The 26,932-nt window shown below is 35.1% G+C and overlaps 1 protein-coding gene across 8 annotated transcripts in view; it reads left to right on the top strand.

Annotated features, from left to right (window-relative positions):
• Positions 1-26,932, top strand: part of gro (TLE family member transcriptional corepressor groucho) — a 408,405-nt gene that overhangs the window by 316,030 nt on the left and 65,443 nt on the right. For 5 of the 8 annotated variants that reach the window (XM_081734075.1, XM_081734080.1, XM_081734081.1 and 2 more), the window contains 2 exons: positions 8,358-8,621; positions 17,040-17,141. In XM_081734075.1, the coding sequence (XP_081590201.1) occupies positions 8,358-8,621; positions 17,040-17,141 (366 nt within the window). The remainder of the gene's footprint in view (positions 1-8,357; positions 8,622-17,039; positions 17,142-26,932) is intronic. The other 3 variants (XM_081734077.1, XM_081734082.1, XM_081734078.1) reach the window with 1 other exon arrangement.

Below are 26,932 nucleotides of genomic sequence, written 5' to 3' on the forward strand. Positions count from 1 at the left end.
AATGTTAAAGTAGTACTCAATTTTGACACATCTTTTGTTTTTTTGTTTTTTAAATTTACACCAACAAACAATTTTATATTGTTTATATATGGGTACTTGTCTGAAATACTGTTGTGAGAGTTTTTATTTCCAACACAGAGTTCTCCGACGACTAATGGCGTACTTAACCTGTTTTGGGCTGTAATTTATAAACAGCTTCACATTTACTTACATTGTGATAATACATGTCACGTTCATTTTAGTTTTACAGCACAAAACAGAACCGATATCATTATTGAGTGTAATTTTGAACGTGATTCCAGGTATTCAGTTTCATGAATATATATTTTTATGAACTCTGTGAAATGAATTGTCTTAGATTTACCGTAAATAATCATATCAAGGGATTATCATATTCCAATGGACATGAGTGATGCAGAGGGGGCGCGGTAGCTCAGTGGTAGAGCGTTCACCTATGGTGCCTGGGGTCCCTGGTTCGATCCGAGCTCACACCGTGTGGATTTTGTGGTGAACAAACACCGTGCTCGTGGGTTTTCTCGGGGCTCTCCCGTTCCCTCCCACTTTCTTCATTCCACCATTTCATTCTTTTCTCATAATCACAGTCTCCTTTAGCCTAACCGGCATAACCGTGGGACGTAAAACAAAGATTTCATTTTCATTTTCATGAGTGAAGTTAAAAATGGCGATATACCGGTACACGTGAATTTGTGATGTTTCTTCAGTGAATGTAATTTTAAAAGTGATCCAAGAACAAAAAAATAAAAAATAAGACGCAATCCAAAAACAAAATAAAACAAGTCCCATAACCTTGTTGCCAGGAACGAGTGTGTAAATGGAATTTCCAATAAAATCAAAATACATTACATAAACACTCTCAAAGTGATTATTTTAAAAAGGGCATATTTTTCCTTTTGATCAATAACAAGGGTACTTCAAAATAACTTTCAAACTAAGTATAAAAACTTGCAGTTTTTAAACAAACATAATCATTCAATCATTCTCCATTCAACTATGGACCATTCAGCAGTCTTTCATCACTTTGGAAGCACCGTTCATCTCTGAATCATTGGGTCGTCTAGCTCAGTGGCGCATCCCAAGCAAACAAACATGGAGAAACTTTACTCAATGTGAGTATGCTTTGTGTTAATTGCATGACCTAATGCTGTGCAAAAGGAAACACTTAATCAAATGAACGCTCGAGAAAACTCAAGGACTGCCTCCTTGTTGCTACAAGCTCCGTACCACTATACTACACACATCCTGTTGTAATTCTGCATAGTGTTGTTTGTACTATATCATTTATGTAAACTTCAGTGTTTATGTAAATATATTTTTTGGCATACCTCAATAAACTTACTCATATATTCACACAATTCATTTCTTATAACAAACCCGCTTCCTGCGAGTTATGCATAAACTTAGCACCCGTAATAATATTTCAGTTTTACAAATATTTATAAATCTCATAAAAACGTAATATTTAAGCATCATCTTACAAATAGAAAAATGTTGGGTACCATTAATGGAAGCAGTAAGCATAATACAATGTATTTTCGTTTTACATGTCAAAAAGTGAATGTTACTCTTATTTTGATATGACAAACTTACTATTCACTCTTAAATTTGCTTTAATTAGTACTTTGTATTTTTTTAATTAGAAGAATCACTAAAGGAATTAATTTCTTAAGTCCAATAGAACAAGAACTTGATAACGTGTTTCCAATTGAAGAGCGTGTGAAATGCAGCAAAAACTAAAACTTTCTCCTGTTGTAGCCTAAACGTGATTTTAGATATTTGAGATCTAAACCGGAATCCATGAACCAAATATCTGCATGCTACTATGTATACTTTAACGAGGGGGTTTGGGGTTGGCAAAGTTTACAAATGAGAGCGCTGAGTAACGAAGATTGCCTATGATATGCTATAGAATAAATACATACAAATTTGTATTCTACTTCTAATACTCCATATATACCATAAAGAAAAAATATACTGCGTCGTAGAGAAGTGTTACAAGGTATAATACATAGTAAACACTTGATTTTTAAAATGCATATGCGTGTTAATGTTATTAAAGATATAATGTGAACTTATCTATTAAAATACTACAATAGCAATTAAGAGTGACTGAGCTCCAACCTATAACTTTTGCTTTCAAACCTTTGATTTACGGTTATTTGTGATTTCACGTTTATAACCAAGACAAATATTTTTAAAAAGGTGTACTTTAAATAAATTACTTAAAGAGATCTTTTTCACAAAGTTTATCCTTTTAAATTATTGCTCAAAGCCTTTGCATTTTAATAAGCCTTCTCCGAAATAAGTGCAAATGAATTGTGCTGCCATCTCTGGAGATTTTTAGCTATACGTTTGTAGACGTTTATATGTTTGTGTCAAATTCTTTCGACAGTGAGATCTCGGAAACTACAGGCTCTAGAAAGATGACGTTTTCACTGATCGATTGCAAATTTTGCGTAAATTTTCCAGTTCTAACTCAATATTAAAAAAAAACACGGCCATTATTTATTTACTACATTTTTACGGGTACACTGGAAGAGTTGAAATTAAAAAAAAAAAAATATATAAAAAACTAAGGCATCATATCCTACCTATTATACATTCCAACACCATATAATTGTATATAGGGGCTGCATATCTCTCAGGTGTTTGTTATGACCAAATTATAATGAAAAACGAAGGATAACCATTTCTCCATCTAAGTTGAATCTTTATTGTTTGGAGTGTTTTGCCCAATGAACACCATATGTCACTGACACTATAATTGATTGTATGTGTAATGTATTAGCTTATTTTAAAATGTATAAAACGATAATCATACCTGTTGTTCTGTAATGGTTGCAAAATATGGTCTCTTACTCGGAACGAAGAACATAGATTGAAAGTATTTGAGAACAAGATCCTGAGACGAATATTCGGACCCAAGAGAAACGGGAATATGGAATGGCGGAATCTTCATAACAAGGAACTACATAATTTATACGGTTATCCAACATTGTTAGGGTCATCAAATCCAGGAGGCTCAGGTGGGCAGATCATGTAGCCAGGATGGAAGAAAGAACGAACGTTTTCAAAATCTTAACTGGAAGACTGGCTGGAAAACGATCATCAGGAAGACCTAGGTGCAGATGGAAGGACAATATTAGGATGGATCTCGCAGAAATAGAAATACAAAGTAGAAACTGGATCCAGTAGGCTAAGGATAGAAGTCAGTGGAGAGCTTTTGTGAACGCGGCATTGAACCTCCTTGTTCCATAGGCCATAGAGTTACTTAGTTTATGTATTTGCTTATTACATACTACATGCAAGAAGAAAGAAAACACAGATCATACATGAATTTAAAACTGCAACCGGAAGTAGGCTCAGATCTTGCAAACGGTACGAGATATTGAAAAAGTATTCAAAAAAATCTCCCCTTTACGGTATCTCTTGCCGATTTTTACCAAGACTTCTTTCACTTGTGTCTGCAAAGGGACATGTATAGATGTGAGGAATAACAAAGAGATTCATGCTCATATATGAATGATGCGCTGTGTAAAGAGAGCAGGTTCAGCTAGTCTATATATTAAAATGCCAGGTTCATATGTTTGTCTCGAAAGAAAAGTTTTTCTCCAATCCTTTCGACAATGAGATCTCGAAAACTACAAGTGTTAAAAACGTTCTGTTTTCACTTGTCGATCCCAAATTTTGTGTAGATTGTCCAGTTCTAATTGAACATTTAAAAACCATGGCTGTTATTTCTTTATTACGTTTTTAGGGGTGCACTGGAAGTGTTGAATTTTTAAAAAAGTAAAGCATCTTGTCCTACGAGTTATACATTTCAACACCCCATAGTTTTATATAGGGGTTGCATGCTTCTCAGGCGTTTGTTTCATGGCCAAATGATAATGAAAAACTAAGATAACCATTTCTCCAGTCTAACATGTAAGATGAATCTTTATTGTTTGGAGTGTTTAGCTCAATGAGCACCATATATCACTGACATAATTGTGTGTAATGTATTTGCTTATTACATAGTGCATGCAAGAAGAAAGAAGACATTAATCATACATCAATTAGAAACTCCAACAAGAAGTACGCTCAAATCTTGGAAATTGAAACAAATAATCGAGAAAATATCCCCTTTATGGTACTATACATATATATATATCTCTCAAGACATCTTACACTTGATACATGTACAGATGTGAGGAATGAAAAGAAGATTCATGTTCATATGTGAATGATGCGCTGTGTAGAGAGCGCAGTTCAGCTATTCCAAATTAAAATGTTATGTACTTTTGTTTTAGGTATTTCGTATCGGTATTGGTTACTTGAACATTTTGGAAATCAATCTTAGTATTTCAGTTAAGCTACTCTGTGGAAGGTTTAGATATTTTATGCAATGAAGTCTTCATTATTAATTTATATTAAATAGCTGAAGTTAGCGTATATCCCTTCATTAAAATATAACAGGTATATAGCGTGAGCTGACATCTATAATACTCTTTCAAGAAATAGAATTTACGTCTATATGTGATCGTAAAAATTGAAAAGAAAAATTCAGTCACAAATATAACCTCTCGTATCGATTGAACCATACCCATAAATCTCATCTCTTTCGGCTCAATTTTGTTAGCGCTATAAACTGGGAATGTTACTGATCTTTTTTCTCCCTGTACTTCGACAAACTAATATACACATCTGTATAGCTTAGAGAGCATTTTCACGAGTACAAGAAAATAAAACTAGGAGCAGTGTTTCTAATTCTGTTTCCCTAGTTTTCTTGCAAAATTTTTGTTGCTTCTCTTATTCTCATATATATATATATATATATATATATATATATATATATATATATATATATATATATATATATATATATATATATATATATATATATATATATATATATATATATATATATATATAGATCTCGCAGAGATTGGCATACGAAGTGGAAACTGGATGCAGTTAGCTAAGGATAGAAGTCAGTGGAGAGCTTTTGTGAACGCGGCATTGAACCTCCGGGTTCCATAGGCCATAGAGTTAGTTAGAAAGATAGATAGATCAGTGTATTTATTATATCATTATTTTGGGTGAAAATAAAATTTGACCATAGCAAACACGTTTATTTTAATAACCGATATTACAGGTTCATCAATATGTTACTGCTTTTATCAGATACATTATGAAAATAATGAGAGGAGTTCACTTCTAAGAACTAGTAAAAATAGTATTTTCATTTTCACAAGTTATCAAATTATAATTGTTTGCTTTAGCCAGACTTTACTTTTATTCAACTTATACATAGTTTCAAAGGTAAAATGAACAGTATTCTGATTATATTGCGGAATATAACGAACACCAATCTTCCTCTAATGAATAATTAACAGTAGGAATCTTTAATATCTAAATATTTGGTTAATACTGCTATCATTAATTGTCATTCTACTAGTAGAAAACCTTTTAATGCCTGTGAATACAACGAAATATGAAATTTGCAGTAACAAGAATTTTAGGAGTGATCCAAAAAATGGATCAAAAGATAGCGATTTTGGCCAAGAATTTTAGGAATGATTTAAAAAATGCATAAAAAATTGCGATTTTGACCAATAATTAGTTTTTGGATCAGGGGCCTCAAAATTTTTGAACGACCCCTAGATCGAGTTTTCGTATTTTTGCAGAATAAGCACATCACACTGTATTAAGTGATAGTTTGGGTTTGGCTACACTATGTGTAGTTCTCCAGATATTAGGCCTATAAGAAAATTTTTGCCTGAAATAATATTGGATCTTTTGATCCAATAACAATTAAAATTAAAGGTAGGTTATTTGCCTTAGATAAGTGCAATTGTGAAAAGAGCACCGACTAAGTTTAATAGCAAATAATTGAATTGATGAAACTGACATTAAATCTAAAAGGATTGGGAAATGAAACATTAGCATTTCATCATTAAGGAATATTCAGAATGTCAAACATATGTAACACACTTTGTATGTTTATTTATAAGTACAGAATTTCACTCTATTTCTTGCTGAATATTTGCATTTCTCACTGAAAATTAATGCAGCATTTAATTATTATATTGTTTTACTCAGTCTTGATATCAAAATCAATCATAATACGTGCGTGTGGAACATTAGAAAAAAATTATAACTTTATCTCCTTCATTAGAAAGAAAAATTAAATCCACTTTACTTTAAATGTTAATTGCAAGCTTGGCGGGAAAACGTAGGATATGGAATGCAGTTAAGATTAAAATGGATAATATAAGAATTACGATTTTTTAATATAATTTATTAAGAAGTGATATGCATTTAGAAAAGATGATGTGAAATTTTTAATTTTATTATTAACTTCCGTCTATATTTAATTTTAATTATTGTTCAGTGTAACTTTTATTTAACTGCGTGCATTTCTCATAAGCTAAACTTTATAAGAAGACTTGGGAGAACTGTGTCAAAGTTTTTTTTTTTTTTTTTTTTTTTTTCACTGGTCTATACCACGATTTATGTAATTAAGTTCTGAAATCCCCACACAGGTATTCTTTTTCTTTCTTCGTTCTGGAGACACGGCGAATAAGCTGGATGTGAAAGAGCACATACTTCAATTTATTAAACATTATGATCTTGCATCATAATGTTGTAAGTAATGGACAACTATGAAGTTGTACAGATCACTGTTTGATAAGCGTTTGTCAGTGGGTCGGACTAAAGGTGATAATAAACTTGCGTTAATTGTGACTTCTTCTGTCAGTATACAAATATATCACATCACAATCCCAGTATACTGTAATCATTGCCTTATCAACGAAAAGAGCAGGATATGCTTTAGGTAGAAGTTCTTTAGGTTCCCTTTTGGATTAAGAGTTAAGTACTTAATCTATGTTATGTCAGTTATTATTTGTTGCCAAAAAAGTCCCCGTAACGAGTCAGAAGTTCTTTAACTTGATGGTAGGTGTCGGATTTTTTGCGGCTTTTGCTCCGGTCGCAACAGGCGGGATACCGTGCAAACTGAAACCCTTCTGACTCTCAAATGAGCATGCAGAAGCACATGAACCTACCTTGAACTACACCTATATTTACACTACATGGCAAGTAGTTATTCTTCTATCATCTTACAAAATGGTTTCACAACACAGTATCATTTGCTCCTGTATTTGGAAGTCCACATGAAATGGTCGTACAGGAATTTTCCACCAGGTTTGAGTCGATTAACCCAATGACAAACAATACTTTTAAACTATGTGACCCACCAAAGCTCCTTGTAATCGATTAACAATTTTAAGTGTGTTAGCACCCTCTTTCTACACAAAGAAAACAATGGTTCTTTGGGAATCAACCATATTTTCAAGAATGTCTATGTCATTGCTCGTTTGTACAGTCTTGCATTATTTAGCAACACAGTAGTCCCGAGAAATTTGGAAAACGAGCGTATATGTACACGTAAAATTTAGAAAACATTTGCATTGATCTTGCATTATAAAGATTATGTATTGTAAGAAGAATAAATGCTATTTGTGTTAGAGACCAAGTCGTACTGTAATTCAACTTCTTTTGTTGTGAAGTTGAATCTGTTCCGTTTTATTGTCAACTTTTATGCTGGAAATTGTGTAAATAATTAGCTTTTATACAGTTACTTAATATGCACTAAGTGTGTAAGAACAGAACACCAATGAAACAGGAAAAAAAACAATTCGGGTTATGGACTGGCCTTAAAGCAAGATGTCAGAGTTGAATCTCTCGAATACGAAAGTCAGACTACTATTGTACTATTTTAAAATTAAATATTTTTACAATTATATAGAATATTCTTTTTATGTAAAACTAGAATTATCCATTCACCCTGTCCAAGTAACGATTACACCATCTTGTAGATGAAACTAACGAATTGTGTTTAGTTTTCATAACTCTGTCATAAGCCGTAAATTGCACTTCAGTCTTTTGTCATAGTGTATCCTGTAGCAGAAATTATAACTTTGTTCGTGGAAAACAAAAGAATCAGAATTTTCTTATACCAGTGTTTTAATACGCTAAAGTTTTATAATTAATTTTGTATGTCACAATATTTCTGCTGAGAACAAAAATGTTTAAGTAGCAAATGTTGATTGATAAACACTATTCTGATCATCCATTGGAAATGTTCTCTGAAATATATTTTTAAAAATAGGAAGAAAAAGATGTGAAAACATTGATTGCTGCTCCTGTATATGATACCTTTGTTGGACATGAGTACATAGATTTAGTATGTGCTTAGTGCATAGCTACTACCTTGCTATAAATTTCTTTTTTGACATTTACGTTTGTAGGAAAGCTTTTGAATATGATTGTCATTTTTTTCTTCTTTTTCTTTGTAGCAACAAATCCATGCTCAGCAGATTCCTCATGCAGCGCATGCTCCAACGTTACCGATGGCACCCCATCCTGGACTTCCAGGAGTACCGGGTTTGCCTCCCTCAACGGTGAGTGGATTGCTGACGTTTAGTGGGGGTCTTGGCGCACCCCCTGTACCCGTTTCTACTCCACTTGCCGCGTCGGCAGCCCATTCGCTCCTCAAACCCGATCTCCATGCGAGAGAAGACTTAAAAGCTACCAGCGGATCTCTGAGCGACGAACGACATGTGAGTAATCACTCCTTTCTTTATTTACAATCCTTAAGGTAATGGTGAAGGCTCAGCTATTACGAATAGGTGGAAGCACGTTCCCGCTACCTTTTATGGGAAACGACAATATTCAAAATAATTCAAGTGATCAATATTCGAACTTCGTTCAAAGACAAATTAAATAGTTAGAGAAAAATTCGTACATTTTTTCATTGTTGAGAGTTTAATTCTCTGGAGCCTGTTTCTGAATTACAAAATTAAGTACTCTGAACTATAAAGGAAAGAAAATAAAAACTTAACGGTTTTTTCTGTGATTACGAGGGGATATCAGAAAGTTCTCGGACATACATTTTATAATTATGTCCTTGTATGTTAACCATGCAAACTCTGGACTCGTTAGAAGAACTCTTTCTTTCTTTTTCCTCCAGATAAATCAGTGAATGTGCGATGGTTGACAAACTTGAGGCACGAAGCGTTATTAAGTTCCTCCATCTTCAGGGGAAATTAACAAATCAAACAAGAAATAAACGAAGAGATTAAAGAAGTCCATTGGGATGAGAGCCCATCCTATGAGATAATATCCAAGTGAAAACGAAAATTCCAAACTGGACACATGACTACCGCGAACGCCTCGATGATAGATCTGGAAGACCATCTTTCACTGATGCCGCCTTTGACGGAGAAAGTTGAGATGATCATAATGGAATATCGGAGGACAACCATTGAAATTAAATGTGCAATAGGTATGAGTAATGGGTCTGCCTTGCCACAACGAGTTGCATCTTCAGAAAGTGTCAGCACAGTTGACACCACGACTGCCCACACCTTTCCAGTAGAGAAACCTCGAGGATGATGCAAGAGAAAGATTGCGTCGCTGTGAGGTGGATGAAGAAGACTTTTTCGACAGACTAGTGACTGACAATGGATGAAAATTGGATTTATCTTTATGACCCGGAACCGGACTTAGTACCAAATGGCTCCTTTCTCTTCCCAGAAATGAAGCGTCCACTCAGACACATTTTGACATTAGGAATGTCGTCATTTCTGAGGTTGAGCTGTGGTTTCAAAGCCAAACTGCAAATTTTTACAAAATGGGCTTATGGAAAGTGAAGAACCGCTGGTAGAACTGTGTCGCTAGGCACGGTGACTACGTAGAAACTAATACCATCAAGGTGTCAAAGTTCTCCAGAGTGGATTTCTTGTAGGTAATTGCACGAATTTTTGATACCCCCTGTATTTATTCAACTTGAACTTGAAAATTCTTTTGAATTTGAAAATACTTTGAATATTGTCGCTCTCTCTAAAGTATAGTGGAACAATGGGGAGCACGTGCTACCATCTATTGGTTATTAGCATTCCTTTAAACTCATAAATCAAATAAAAAAAAAACATTTTTTTAAAAAACACATTTTTTACAGAGGATCTAGCGTTTAAGTGCGTAGATGTCAGATTGACAATTCGTTTTTTTTTTTTACAAGATTTTTTTCTTTTTTTTTAACTACTTGCAAACGAGGGGAGAAGAAAGATTGAGGAAGATAGGCAGGGTCATCTCGTGTCGCCCCAGGTCTCGCCTTATAGAGAAAAATTAAGGCCTTCAGAAAGAGTAGCAATTTCATTGTTCGAATTCATTCTTGGGATTCAGAATATTTAGGGAGGAATAACAACCATTTCGCAAGACCTTTCACGGAAGGACTGACCTGTTACACATGTTGATTTCTGACATTTTAGAATTATCTGAGTGTAAATCCGAATGTTTTTGGGGCTAACACTCTGGTCACCCTCTGAAAGAAACACTGAATACCAGGTCGGTTTCTAAATGCAAACCAAGACTACTTGGACCTTATGCAGAGTCGTTCAGACGCGTGATTAGTGCCATACGAAAGAGTTCGACTAACATATGTTTCCTTCAGTAGTCAGGCCTTTAGTATGACGCTAATCATACATCAAAACGACTTTGCATAAGGCGGCTTAGGTTTAGTTTCCAGGTCACTTTCTTCATGTTACGAATCAGTTATGGTAACACGTAACAGAACAATAATGGGCCTATATATAAACTTCACTTATTTTGAGATGCAAGTTATGACAACAAGTTTCTTTTACTATTTAACACAGCATCTTTCTTTGTTTCCTTTGTTAGCTCGGTCGCTTATTTTTATTTCACGGAATAGCTTTTCTATTATTTTTGTAAATGCAGTACCTCTAAATAGTACGCGATCGAGGATATCGGACAAAAGAAAGAGCATATCACAATAATTCACGCTCTGCGAAGTTGCCATTTCGTTATTGCCTCTCTGACGAGTAACTGCATTTGTTCTGTGGACTCGCTGTTGTGTGTTTATACGATGTTAGTTGAACGAGTCGGAGGGAGAGGAATGTGTTTCAGGCTCACCAGCACATAAGCACACTAAAAGTCAGTACACAAGTCCATTTCTTGGTTTGTTTTTACAATATTGTTAGTGTTGTAATTGAAGTGGAAAATGGAAACAATAACAAATATATATATATATATATATATATATATATATATATATATATATATATATATATATATATAGTAGTGCATTCCAAAAGAACTAAATATAAAATGTTAAAACTTTGTAGAGAAGAAAGAAAAATTACTCATGCGCTTAAGCCTAACCCCTTTTAGTGTAGTTACATGAAAAAATGATTATGCAAATATGCAGTATATTTTATTTGCGATCCTCAATAATATTACATTGTCTTATAATTTATCACAAGTATTGTACAGTTACATTAAAAAAAAACTTCCCAGAAGCTCCTTTAACCTTCATAAGATTTCAGCATATTGACAATTAACTAATTCTTCTCCTTTTGGGGACAGTCTTTTTCTCATCAGCATAAGCATCAAAATGTACAGTCTGCGGGTGCGAATAAAAACATTAGAAAGCAACAGGTTGCTCAAGGTTTACTTTTTAATTTTATTGGCTTGCTTAGCCAAATAGTTAGCACACGCGACTTCATAGTGCGTAGTCCCTGGTTGTGCTCCCAATTGGATCAGTATAACATTTTCTAGTGTTGACTTATCATCATGAAGAGGCGCAGTAGCTCAGTGCTAGAGCGCTTCCCTCCAGTGCATGGGATCCCTGGTTTGATATCAGCTCGCGCCAAATTCTCCTTGTGGTGGACAACCACCATTACTTGGGTAATCTCGTTTCGTCTCACTTTCTTCAATCCGCCATTTCGTTCATTATCATCATCGTCTCCCTTAGTCTCCAAGGCATAATCATGGGTCGAAAACTGATTTCATTTTTTATTATTTTTTTTTTCATTTTCATGAGGCAATTGGGGAACTACATGAATTAAGAAGTAGAAACTCAGTGAAAAATAATGACACCTGAAAGCTGACGTTGACCACGTATGATCTAATTGAACATGCCACGTCTAGCTAGTTATAGAACTTCGTGAATTGTAGCGGCAGTGGGTTCTTTCTTTCTGTTAACTCTTTTCATCAGCGTTTCAAACCTCTGACTATGAAGAATAAGATGGTTTTGTTATCCGTCTCCCCTGCAATTCGGTTCACTTCTGAGTACTGAAATAAAATGCTTAACGCTTAATAATAGTGCTTAATAAAATGCTTAATAATGCTTAATAAAATGCTTAATGCTTAATAATAATGTCTTAAGTGCACATGAAAGTCTGTCAGGCTATGCGGCGAACATTTCAGCCGGTGATGTACAGTCACTGCATCAGTATATATATAGGGTGACCCAAAAGTAGGTAGGACCTATACAGTCCTACGAAGTATGATAGTTTATTAAGATAATTAGTTTATTTGCTTCTGTCTGTTCCAAGCTTAAGGTATGAATGAAGAGAGACTAAGAACAAATAATAGAGAAACTAAGTCACTACCTGAATGGAGAACAATAAGAAAATTATATAAAGTGTCATGAGCCGGTCAGTACGGAACTGTATACCTACTTTTGGGTCACCCTGTATATATATGAGAGAGAGTTGAGTGTATCAGTCCGTCCCTGAGACGGTTCCGTATCAGGCCAAAGTAGCCCACAAGAAAAATAAGCTCAGTTGATAATATTAAATAGTGCCCCAGGCGATCTCAAAAGTCCAACTTCAGGTCCCATCGTTATGGTGGTTGGGGGGGGGGCATGAAAAATAGCATGTCCAAATGACCGATATTTGAGTGTCAAATCCAAAGTTTTCAGAATCGTTGAACTGATTGGTGACACTCCCGTAGACATTTGAGCCCAAATATTGGCAAGAACGAACATGACAACTAATCCAGGAACTGACACGGGCAATGACGAGGGCGTTGCTTTCCGATATTTTATTTCAATCACGTTGAGGGGTACAACGCCAAGGAAATTGCTATTCGTTATTTATTTTTTTATTACATTTATCAAGAGGAGGAATGCCGAAGACGTAGCTCCTCTATTCAAATAATAGTATAATTCAATTTCGTTTTGTCGACAAACTCACCAAGTTTTATCTCTGGCAGTTGGTAGATCGCAACACTACTAAAGCGTGTTTTTTTTTTTTTTTTTTCCTCTGTCTCTCTCGTTTGTTTACGCAAACTGGTGTGTTTATAGTCCGTCAGAAAGTTGTGCTAGGTTTTCGGTTTTGCTACATTGAAATATCCTCTAAGCATAACTAGAAAATTTGCTGCCAATACCGACAGAAACCACCAGGCAGTCATTCTACTGTTCGGCCCTATAAAGAAGTGTTGAGAAGAGAAAACATGACGTTTACTCTTGATTCGAGCCAACTGCATAACGTTTCTAAGCTAATTCCCAAGTAAAAATGTAATCCAAATGTACTTCAGTAACCATCGAACGTTCTCGGGTCCCTAGCCTCATCCTCCCTCCCCTTTAAATGTAGGGGCTGTGCGAGTGTAAGGAGGAAGAGATATTTAAAAATCATCAAAAATGACTGATATTAATGCTGAATCCACATTTTTTGCGGTCGCTTAGATGAATGGTAGCAGTTCCGATGCCATGGCCTGCAACATGGGGAGGGGAAAATATTTACAGGGTGGCCCATTTTAATCTTTCCACGAAAATGTCTCAAACTTTTCAACATAAATGAACCGAACGAAAACTCAAATAGGAAATTCAATGGGGCACATAGAATGGTGTTATCGTGGTGCTCCCCAAAGCTACCCTTCATGAGAGCCCAGGGCTCAGTTTCAAAATTTTAAATAGAAATATGGAGCAAGTGATACCGCGTTCGATAGATCTTTAAACACTACAAAGCGTTGGGGGGAAAAAAATCCATATCGGTTACCTTATTGAAGATGGCGGCCAAGACATAGTGCCTATATCAAATAAAACGTCAGGTATCATTAGTGAGAGAACGGATGGAGATAAATGAACAGAATAAAAACTAAAACAGGAAAACGGTGGGGTACGTCGAATGATGATATTATGGTGACTCCAGGGCCGCCTTTTCCCGGCGGGAGCTCATGTGGTTCGGATTCCACGTTAATCAGTAGGTCCACGTCTCATATAGCCTCGCTGCTGAACGGGACGTTAAACTCAAAATCAACTCAACTCCAGGGACGCCTTTCATGGGGGCCCAGGACCCAACTTTAAAATTTTAAATGGAAACATGGGTCGAGTGATATTTCTTTAAACACTAAACAGCGTTGTGGCAAAACATTTTTCATATTGATGACCATTTTAAAATTGGGCGCCAAGACATGGTCCTTGTATCAGATAAAAACGTCCATCTAATTCCTAAAAAATTATCGCTGCAACATCCCTCCTCTGAAGTGGAAAGGAATTGTGAAATTGCAAATGAGAACCTTAGTTTTTGGAAATTGAATCTACGCAACAAAATTATCTGAAATATGTTTTTATAAGAGATAGATGTCTCTGTAATGAGAAAAAGTAGCTAAAATTCGTGTTAAATGGTACCTTCCATTTTTATTGCAGGCAATGATTTCATTCAAAAATCAACTGACATGCAAAACAAAATTGTCGAACATTGCAGTTTTTGCAATGTGAACGAGGTATCACTCGCCCCATGTTTCCATTTAAAATTTTGAATTTGGCTGTGACCCCCCGGAGGTGGGGAGTAGTGCGACAGTACCATTCGATGTGCCCCCATGACCTTTCCTATTTGAGTTTTTGTTCGGCTCATTTATCATATTAATGGTACTGAACGTTTTATCTAATACAGGAACCATGTCTTGGCGGCCATTTTGAATACTGTGACTGGTATGAAAAATATTTTACCGCAGCGCTTTTTTAGTTTTTAAAGATCTATCGAACGAGGTATCACTCGCCCCATGTTTTCATTTAAAATTTTAAAGTTGAGCCCTGGGCTTCCATGAGTGACGGCCCTGGAGAGCACCGCGACAATACCATTCGATGTGCTCCATGGTCTTTCCTATTTGAGTTTTTGTTTGGTTCATTTATGTTCAACCGTTTCAATGTTAGTGATACTGGACGTTTTATCTGATACAGGCACCATGTCTTGGCGGCCATTTTGAATACGGTGACCGATATGAAAAATCTTTTCGCATTACGCTTTTTAGATTATAAAGATCTATCGAACGAGGTATCACTCGCTTCATATTTCCATTTAAAATTTTAAAGTTGTACTTTGGGCCCGCCTGAAGGGCGACCCTGGGAGACACAGCAAAAACACCATTCGATGTGCCGGATGGCATTTCCTTTTTGAGTTTTTGTTTGATTAATTTATGTTGAACAGTTTTCGAGATATTTCCGTGGAAGGATTAAAATGGGCCACCCTATATATGTATATATAAATGGTCAAAAATGACTGATATTAGTGTTGAATCTATAGTTCTTGCGGTCGCTGAGATGAACAATGACACTTCTGATGCTGTTTAAATCCATTTTCAGCCCCAATAATTGGGGGATGAGAAGGTGACATACATTAAAATGATCGAAAATGAGCAATATCAGTGTGCATTTAAATTATTTATTTCAACCCAGCGAAGCAGGTAATATATGCTAGTTTTATAATAATATTTCTAACCAGTTCAAAATAATGCAAAATTTTAAATCCACAATATTTAGGAAACTTATTGAATGTGATTATTGTGCAGGGCAATCTTGACCTCTGACCTTTATCTTTAAGGAATTAATTTCTAGCACAGTTCAGTTTTTTAAAATGAAATATTTAGTTTAATACCTCATATGAACTAAAATTATTAAGTATTCTGTCTTTCGGCAGGTCCTGGGACTAATGAGGATTTTTTTTTTCCAATTTTAGATTTTAGCCTGGAAATGTTTCTTCCACTTTTGTCGTCGATCTTTAGCTTCCTCTTTTAACTCCCATTATTTTCTCCCATCTTTCAAATCATCGATCAGCTGTGTTCTTCCTATTCCTCGCTTCCCTTCCATCTTTCCTTCTATGGCCGTGTGAAGAAAACAATTTCTTCACAAGATAAGTCCAATCCAATTGGCCTTTCTACGAATGATGGTGGCTAGAAGTGTCCTCTTCTCTCCTATCCGTTTTAAAACATCTTCGTTTGTCGCTCTTTTTGTCCATTTTATCTTCTCCATCTTCCAACACCACATTTCGAAGCTCTCCAAGTATTTCCTCTCTAACTTCCGTAATGTCCAAGTCTCTGAACCATACAGTCCAATGCTCCATATATAGCACTTGACCAACTTCTTAAGTCCAATATTGAGCCTGCTAGTTAAGAGTGATCTTTTCTTGATTAATGCTTCTTTAGCTATGGCAATTCTTGACCTGATCTCTTTGGTGCAGTAAGCGTCTCTCGTCAAAATACTTCCCAGATACTTGAAATTAACGACCTCTTCAAGTTCTCTTTGTTCTACTCTGATCCAAAGGGCGTGTTTCCACGGGATATTCTCATGACTTTCGACTTTTCGATGTTAATTTCTATTTCATACAGTTTTCCAGTGTCAACTATTTTGTCAATCATCTCCTGTAGTCCTCCTTCGGTTTTAGCTATTATAACCGTGTCATCTGCATACCTGATGTTGTTAATGATCTGCCCTCCAATTTTGAAATCTCCAATTCCCATTCATGCTTTCAGTATTTTTTAAAAAGTATTTTACCGTATTTATTTGTATACCTTTCGAGTCCTTGTCTGGAGACACAAAGTGCAGTATGTGGCAAGGTCGCAAATAAAGAACCATAAATTAGATCTACCAATCTCTCAAATAGTTATATCGATTCTTTCCAAATGGCAATTAAAGCATCACTTATTAGTTAATCCGTGACGTTGCCACATTGTGAAATTTTTATTCCCCATAGCAGCTGAAGGAGGCTTCGGATGGCATACTATCATACAACATTTTCACTTTATTTTGGCCTATAGAATAGTGCTCTGTGGTCCGTGGGTGCCATTTTTAGAAAACCCGATATAATATAATATAAAATTCTTGAATTAATCTATAATTCTAATCTAACTTGATTTAATATGTATCAAACGTAAAATATGTTTATTTATTTTTTCAGAGAAGTTCAATATCTCCTGCGGACAGGGATAAGTACCGATCGAGGTCACCAGAAGACTCAGAGAGTAAACGACGGAAGGAGGAGAAGTCAGGACACGTAAGTGTGAGTTCATTCGATTCTTCCCATGATACTTGTTTCTTCAACGGATACACTTAACACGTGTTGGGGGTTCTTGAGTTGATGCTGCAGAGAAGAAAGTAAATAGTCTCTGGGGAGTAAAGAACAAAGTTATGCTATTTGTACAGGGTTATTCATATTTCGTGAAGGATTCGAATGTGAATGAATATTTACAAAAATAACTCATAGGTATGGTCATCCATTGTATGAGTATAAACTTCGCCAAGTACTTTCGCTTAGCTAAATGTTTTGTGTCATGTGCTTTTGATTCGGTAGGGGCACCCTTCTCCGTGTTGACTCATAATTGTGAGGTTGTTGGGGAGTATCCGGTATAATAGCGGCATTGGAAGTCAAGACCGCTACCATGTATTCACCGCTGACCATGCGTTCTTCAGTTGATTGTTTCTCATGGGGCTATCTATAGCTTTTCGTAGAATGTAGTGCCGTGGAGCTCAGTTTAGTGGCACGAGCTCGTATAAATATTCTACCCAAATTAGCATTGTTCGTGTTTTAGGTCGTAACAGAAATATCTGTGCGGTTTCTGTGAGAAACTACTTGATAAATTCGTTCCCAGTGTTTCTGTATTTTGAGAACCTAAGTAATGTATTTTGGGTCCATAAGTTAATTATATTTAAATGGATATTAGCATAAAACTTTTCTGAATCAGAAGTGTATAATTCTATATAATATGTGAAATATAAATTAACAAGACATCGTAATATAATTCAAGTGTATGTGTGTGGAATCGTTATACAAACCCAATTGTGCCATATCCAAAGAATTGCTGTAGCCAGCTAGACAATTTGTTAGTGGGTGATCTGTTGTGAATACATTTGATTTGATTGTCTATATTTAAGTAGCCCCCAATTGTTTGCGATGCTAGGTCAACATTAAAAAAGTGTTCGTTGATCTGGCAGTGCGCCACATCACCATATAAAAAACAAATATCCTGCTTCAATATCTTGTAGCGTTATTATGTTCATGTATACTGATATGTCGTCTATGATTTGCATGATTTTCCGAAATACCAGGAAAATGATTAAAAGTAGAAGAGCAAAGGTAAATATAATATCATCTGCTGTTTGTAGGTATATTTTGTCTTTGTTTTACATAAACTTTTCCTGTTTCAAGGTGTTTTTCTTTGGGGGGGGGGGGAGTACAGGAATTTGTCTTATCTTTATTATCAATGTCCTAAGTAGTGGTGAATAGAATGATGGTGAAAAAGTTGAACATTTGACTACTTATCAGTTTCTAGGTAATATTATTTCAGATCTTCATTGATAAAAGCAAGAATAGGGATAGCAAAATAATTATTTAGGAGAAGAAAAAGTTTTTTCTGGGTCTTTCAGTAGAGCGTTACAAAGCAAGGATATGTCAAACGTTTCGTCTTGAATACTATGTTGTACACAGGAACATGACATCATGAAATATTGATGAGATACTCTCGAACTGAGGCTATTGAGAAGAATATGTAAATTTAATTAGGTCAAAGGGAAAACCAAAGAAAAAGTGCCATGGATATTAGGGAAGAAAACAATATTGGAGGGAATTGTAAGAAATAAAGAGGAATAGTTAGGATATTGTAGAGAAAATGAAATGAATGAATGAAATGAAAATGTCTTTATTGAAGCGGGCGAGGTTCATCCATGGCTGCTTTACCACCTAGCCCTTGTTAAAAGAATACAATATTAAATATTACACATCAAATTGAACGAAAAAGAAAAAAAAAACAAATAAAAATTACAATACAAGTAAAAGAATAAATCAGAAAATAAACAAGTCACATATGCAATAAAAAGTATCGATATTGTTGGATTTAGCTAAGTAGTTACATAAAACTGTACAGTACATGTCGTAAGTGCCAGAGGCCAGTCGCTGGAGTCAGTGTGACCACGGCTAGTACTTTCGTACTAGATCTAGTACCTTTTATAATATTTTAGTGTTCTAGTGCATTCACCAACAAATCTAATACTTTTCTCCTCTTCTTTTCTCATAAATACGTTAGAGAGAAAAAAGGAACCTTATGAAAATTTGGCAATGTACAAAAATTTCACTGTTCCTGGTAACTTTTCTCTGCCTATTTTTCTTTCATCAGTGGTATTTACAAGAGTGGAATTAAAACTCAATTTTCTCAATAAGCCCATTTTATATTTCTTGTTTTCTCCCGGCATTCTCTATATTTGTCGTACTTGTGTTACTTCAGTAGTTTTACATTGAGTCCTAATACGGCAATTAATCAGGGATTCCGCCAGGATTTTTAGTTTGAGGGTGTAAAGGAAAATTGGGAGGGTGTAAGTGATTTTCACGATTTGTATCGAATTTTGACTTAAAAAAAAAAGTTGGGGTTCTTTCAAGAATGTGGGGGTCACTCTCCCACCCACAAGGGGAGCTGCCTGAAACCTAATTGGATATTAATATCGTAAAATGTCATAAATAGAGTGAAACGGGAGCACATAAAAATTTAGTACTTTCCTTCTGCATAGGTTAGTACGAAATATTTTTACTGGGTGGTCACACTGGCTGGGATTTCATCAGATGTGATTTTAATGAATTTTGAAATGAATTAAATGACTATTTCCGTGAGAGCTTTTGGTACCGCATTCCATATTCTCGGACCTACTCTAGAAAATGATCCTTGCAGTATCTTCAGTTTAAGTCTTTGTACATTGAATTTCTCACTGTTACGCGTAACGTGAGAGTGAATTTGGGACTGCTTTGTAAATTTACAATATAAATATTGTGGGGATTGAGTTACAAGGATTTTATATATCAGACAACTATAGCGCAGGTATCTTCTTCTCGACATTGTTAAAATATCGTTTCTATTCAGCATCGGTAGGATATGTTCCGATTTCTTTAAGTTAAAGGCAAACCTAATGCACGAGTTCTGTATTTTCTGTATAGTTTTAGAATTGTAAACTGAAAGAGATGGTCCATATAAAGCGTCACAGTAGTCTAATAACGGTTTTAAAACAAGAACTTGTATGAGGTATAATTTCATAGACTGAGATAGAAAGTCTTTGGCTTTGTAAAGTCGACGTAATAAAATAATAGCTTTATTACACTGAGTAGATATATGATTATTATAATTTAGTTCCTTATCCAATATGAGTTCTAAACTTTTCACATGGGTAGAGTAAAAAAATATAAGTGTCCATAATTTTTATTTTTAGACCCGTTGCCTTGATTTTACTCAACTGTTGTGAAGTGCCTATAATCGTAAATGTATACTTACTGGAGTTGATGACAAGATCGTTATCGGTACACCATTCAGATATAGAGGTCAAATCTCTGTTAACAAGTTCTACAGTTCGTTCAATATTTTGTGGTGATGACATGATGCAAAGTTGTGTGTCATCCGCGTAGCAATGCACAGTAGAGTATTTAATGGAATCTATGAGGTTAGCAATGTAAATAGAAAATAAAAGGGGACCCAAGATTAATCCTTGAGGTACTCCGTTGTTTATAACGAGTGACGAAGATAAGGGATTTTGAGCTGTACTTGTTGCTTCCTGCCTAGTAAGTAGCTTTCAATCCAGTTTATAACGGTATCAGAGAATTTATAATACCTTAGTTTAGCCAACAACAGGTTATGATTAACTAGATCAAAGGCCTTGGTTAAGTCTGAGGACTATGATTGCAACTTGAGAGTTATCAACTGCATTTAATATCTCATCTGTTATCTCGAGCATCGCACTGACAGTACTATGATGCTTACGAAAACCGGATTGAATAATAGGGATAATATTATTATGATTTACATAGTTGTATAATTGCTGGTTTACTAATTTCTCTACAACCTTTGATATTACTGGTAAGATACTAATTGAACATAGCTCTTTTAAGGAAGTTACGTGGGGTTTCTTTGGTAGCGGCACCACTTTTGCTGTTTTCCAGACAGTAGGAAAGCAGCCGTTAACTAGTGAATAATTAATTATTTTTGTTAGAGATGATAGTATGAATGGCAACGTTAATTTGATCATTTTAGTGCTTATTGCATCAAGGCCAGCTGAGTTAGATTTTATGCTGTGTACCGCCTTTCTCACATCGGATTCATTTACTGGTCGAATAGAAATATCTGCAACTGTGGATTTTTTTTAAGAGAGAAATTTCTTAGTTTGATTGTCAACTCTCTCAGTATTAATAGGAGGCAAACCAGGAAGGCTGACGAAATGATCATTAATAATATCTGGATCATTGATTTCACTGAAAGGTGCTATATCATTGTTCCTGTTACAAAGACCCAGCTCTTGTATTACTTTCCATTTGTCTTTAACTGCAGTGCAGTTTTTAATACGATAAGAGAAGTAAGCAAGTTTTTCTTGTCGAACCACTGATTGTAAAGTTCCTAAGCCGTTTAAACTCTTCCCAATAGTGTTGGGTTCTGGTACGCTTGAACTTGAGATGTGCTCGATCACGCATTTTCATTAATAGCTTGGTATTACTTGAGAGATATGGGAGTTTAGTTTTAGAAACCTTGGTCTTTTTAATAGGAGCATGTTACTGTATTTTTAGACTCACCCTATACTTCATTGAAAAATGTCAAAATGTTAACACTATAAAAAGTCTTAATTTAAAGAAAATCCGGCTATATACAAAAGCATATATTCATTATATGTTCAATAAAGTAAAGAGTTCATTCGTGAGAAAAACTCTTGAAGTGCTTGGAGAGAGAGTGCAATTTCTTAGTTGTAGTTACTGAGGATTGGCGGAAAGTAGAAACTGTCAATAGTATGTTACAAAGCGTACTCGAGATTTTCAAGCGAAGAGAACCCTTTTCTTTTTATTTGGTTGTTAAAACTTCAAATTATTTGCGTGTATATTGTATGGGATTTATGACGGAAGAGAGCGCGAGCGAGTAGGGAAAGCAAATACAACAACACAACGTGTGAGCAGCGCAAATTTTGAGTCTCCAGTGGTAATGAACGCCATCTACTTCTTCGTGTGTTTCAGCTTCTGGAGAGGAGGAAAGGAAGAGTCAGTAGGTTTTCATAATTCATTCGTTTCCGCGTCAAGCACTAGTGTTGTAACGGCGACTTGTGTTGTGACATCTCAGCGTTCATTACATGATTCAAAGGGTGAGCACTCATCCTCTTCTCTCTCTTTCCTTCTTTTTTTTTTTCATAGTCCACTTACTTTGTCAGTGTTTCCAATGATACAAACTTATCCAGTGTTTCCAAACTTTTCATATAAATTTAATCTGTAGGTGAGAGTAGTGTTTTCTAAGCATTCGTTTTTGCCGGGAAAATTATGAACGTGTGATATGACTTTTCTTAAAAGGGATAAATTCTACAACAACCTGTTAAGCATTGTCGAAATATTTTGCTAGCTACAAAAAGACCAGATTGTTAATATAAATGTCCCCCAAAGTTACAGTTTCATTAGAACATCTTAAAATGTACACATTGTTTACTTCTTGTCAGTACCTGATAGGGTCGACATTGTATTAAAACAATTCTTTAAAATGTTAAAGCAAACCAAGTAAACGTTTAACATTTCACATTTGGAAAGTGCTGGTTTTGGTTTTCCGACTAAATATTGGTCTCAGATCACATCAGGTGTATGCTTGTTTTCTCTCTCTCTCTCTCTCTCATCCCGTTGAGTTTTACGTCCCGCGCTTATGCCAACTAGGCTAAAGGAGACGGTGGGTATAACAAATGAATGAAATGGTGGAATGAAAAAAAGTGGAAGTGAACGGGAGAACCCTGAGAAACCCCCCCCACACACACACACGGTGTTTGTTCGCCACAAAGTTCACTGGAGCGAGCTGGGATCGAACAAATGACCCCATGCACCAGAGGTGAACGCTCTACCATTGTTAGTTCTAAGTTTTGATATAAAATAAACTATGAAAGACAGTAAAGAGAATCACGCGAACACGTACATTTATGAATGAATGGAGTTGCATTATAATAAGGATTAAGAATATCTAAATATTTCGCCTAGATGTTTATGCAACCTGTAACTAAAGTGTTTTGAGGTTTGCATATTAGCATTACGCAAAATGTACTTTTATGAACGAATGTGGGAGCACGGTGGCTCAGTGACTAGGACGCTTACCTATGGTACGTTAGGTCCTTGGTTCGATCCTCAGACAAGTGAATTTGTGGTAGACAACATCGTGTTCGTTGGTTCTCTCGGGGTGTTCTTTTTCCCTCCAGCACTTTGATTCCACCTGTTCTTTCATTATCATTTACTTGCGTTAATCATCCGTCTCCCTTAGCCAAAAGGGCATAATCGTGGCCGTGAAGATATTAACGGATTGACTCGATCAATGATGATCGCTTTAGCTAAATATTACCAAAATACAAATATTCTGATTTGTTCCAAAGTTATCGTGTGGAAGTTCGGTGGATATGCACAACGTATTAACATTACCATCTTATAAGACCCACTAGCGTGATCCTAGTAAATAAATAAATAAATAAAAAGTCCAAGCTAAATCATTGTTGACTTTTAAGAATAACTGCTCTCAGCAAGAAAAAACAGGTTTTAAGGTCAAAAGTACTTTTTAAAAAGTAAAGTAGAAATATATTGCCCTTTTCTCTCGCCAGTTAAGTTACTAAGATACTAACTTCATGAAATAAGAGTCGTTGAATAGTACCACTGGGAATTAAACACGGCCTTCCGTGCTAAAGGCGAGAATATTAACCATTTCACTACATTCTTAATGTAAAGTGCGACATGTATTGAGGCTACGTTCCTTCCATGGAAGCAGGAGAAATGTTGGGATAAAAGTATTAATTGATTTCACATGTTTGAGTTCTTGTCGAAGAAATCGATAAAAGACTTGTTTTTATACTAAAAGTATTATTTCGTTACATATATTCTGTTCATGAAATAATATACATACAATTACTGATCATCAAATTCTACTCACCTTTAATTGAGAAGATTCTATCTCATAACATTGATATGTCCTGAAGATCTATCAACAGCTATTCACAGGCAAAACACACACAATTCTAACGTGAGTTCTTCCACAAAAAGTTCGAGCCTGTTGAATCAATTTACACTTATCCCAACAAAGAAATATCTGATGTTCACTGACCTACTATTTCAAATAGAACATTTTTTTTTTTTTTTAACTAAACAGTTTCAATGCTTTTTCATCTACTTATTGTATAATGCTGTAAAAGAATCAAAATAACACATGTTAACAGTTATTTATACAAGTTTGTTTAAATCTATCGGAAGTTCTATATTTGAAAGAGCATGTATCCATCCTCACCCTCTGTTTTAGTTTTCGGAAGGTCACAGAGTACCATATTTTGAAACGTGATAACTGAATACCTGTAAATTCTAAACTGGATAAAGGAAATTTGTACGGCTTCGATTAATAGCAGTTCCTAGTATAGTATACGAAATTATTGAAAATATACAACATGGAATATCCCCAGAGAAGGATGCTATCCAGTTCAATACTTTTTTAAAAAAAAAAAAAAATCAATTTAGAAAACCTCAAAAGACGGAGTCCAAGAAATAATCCTAACACGTATTTTGTTACTTCCGTAGAGGAAATCAAGAAAAACAATGCAGATACTAATGTAAATATGTATCAGTATTTAAGTCAACATAATCCATTTAATAGTTCTTTTGTTATTAACCATGTTAGCCCTGATGACGTCATAAAAGTAGTAAAAAAAAAAAAAAATGAAAACGTCTGACAGTAAGGATATGTTTGACATATCGAGCAACCTTATAAAAGCTATCATTAATCACATTGCGAAACCCCTTACAATATGTTTCAATAAATGTTTCTTTCAAGGTATTTTTCCTAAAGCGCTTAAAATAGCAAAAGTTATTCCTATATACAAAACGGGGGATCGATCGTATTCGTCTAACTACCGTCCAACATATCTTATTCCGGCTTTATCTAAAATTATGGAAACTGTTGTTAAAGATCAGCTATAAATATATGACTGAGTAAAATATAATTCTGGAAGCTAAATTTGGATTCAGGCCTGGAAAATCCACAACTGATGCAGTAGAATCACTAACGAAAAAAATATATGAAGTTTTTCAAAATATAGGTTTTGCTCTAGCTACATTCTGCGATTTAAGTAAAGTATTTGATTGTGTAGATCATAAAATCCTATGTGACAAATTAGCGTATTACTGATTCCATAGCAGTAGTTTAAATGTTGTAAAATCCTATTTAAATGAACGTAAGCAGTTAGTGTTAACAACATGCATTCAAACATCTTAGAAGTAAAATATGGGATACCGCAGGGTTCTGTTCTGGGTCCGGTACTATTTTTAATAATGATAAATGATTTGCCTCTAAATACTAATACCAAATCAATTTTATATGCGGATGACACTAACCTACTTAACATAAATACATGCTTTGAAGAAGTTTATATAGAAACTCAAGGCGCATTAAGAGAGGCAGCAACCTGGTTTAAAAGAAATGGTTTTGTGCTAAATCAAGATAAAACAAAAAAAGTAACCTTTAATCTCTATCACTGCAATGATAGAGAAAACTATGATGAATCTGAGGTTAAATTTCTTGGTATATACAGTATATAGATAGATAGCCTACTAACCTGGGAACAACATATCAAATATGTACGTACAAAGCTCTCCCAAGTGCTCTTTCTGTTAAGAAAACAGGAAGATACAGTTCCGAATGAGTATCTGAGGAATTCATATTTTGCATCATTTTTTTCACAGCATAATTGGATATGGGATTTTGCTTTGGGGTAACAGTAGCCAAGCACATTATGTCCTAGTTTTGAAAAAAAAAATAAAAATAAAAAAAGCCATCAGGATTATTGTTGGAACACATGATAAAGAACACTATTTATCAGGCTTAAGATAATGACAGTAGTTAATGTATATATTTATCAAATGCTACTTCACACTAAGCAAAACCTGGCAAATATGACACTCAGGGATAAAGTACATACATATAATACTAGATGGTGTAAGAAAATTGATATACCCTTCACTAATCATCAAAAATCACAAATAGTTATTTAGTTACAGGACCGAAGCTGTTTAATAAACTAACATCCTCCATACAGCAGCTGCCGTTTAAAGTTTATAAGAAAAAAGTTACACGATTGGTTAATAACGAATCCATTTTACTCGATTCAAGAGTTTAGTGAATGTCAAGAAACTGTGTCGTAATTTGCAGTGTCACTCTATTTCAAATATTATTAGGTTGTTCATTATACTATTAACCAGCAACTAATTGTCTGTATGTTATTACTTTTTTTTATATCTGTAAATATATACAGGGTGTTTCAAAACACCGACAACGTTTGGGAGGTGATTCCTGACATAGACCAACCTGGGTGCACAAATGCTTCCTTTCGGAGTTATAGGCTGCCGAAAACATGAAAAATTGAACTTTAAAGGTCCATAGCTCCAATACTATGGGACCTACTGTAGTCGGGTCAAGACTTCACTGAGGAATTAGTATGTGCCCTATCCAAATACCATGCTTCAAAATACTGTGATACTTCCGCAAGAATTTTTATAGAGGTAGTTTGTGAGTACTTCAAGTTATATGCCCTTAGCCATACTCCCTCTGCAAAAAATGCTGCGTGAGTACCTTAGGACTCTGAAAGAAGTATTTTTGGATAGTGCACATATTAGTTCCAAAGTGAAGTCTTAACCCGACTATGGTAAGTCCCATAGTTTTAGAGCTATGGACCTTCAAAGGTCAATTTTTCATGTTTTCGGCAGCCTATAACTCCGAAAGGAAGCATTTGTGCACCTAGGTTGGTCTATACTTTTTGTCTTATCTTGATGTTTGGAATTACCTC

The sequence above is a fragment of the Thermobia domestica genome, chromosome 12, assembly GCF_964235325.1.
Source record: "Thermobia domestica chromosome 12, izTheDome1.hap1.1, whole genome shotgun sequence".
In the NCBI taxonomy this organism is placed as follows: domain Eukaryota; kingdom Metazoa; phylum Arthropoda; class Insecta; order Zygentoma; family Lepismatidae; genus Thermobia; species Thermobia domestica.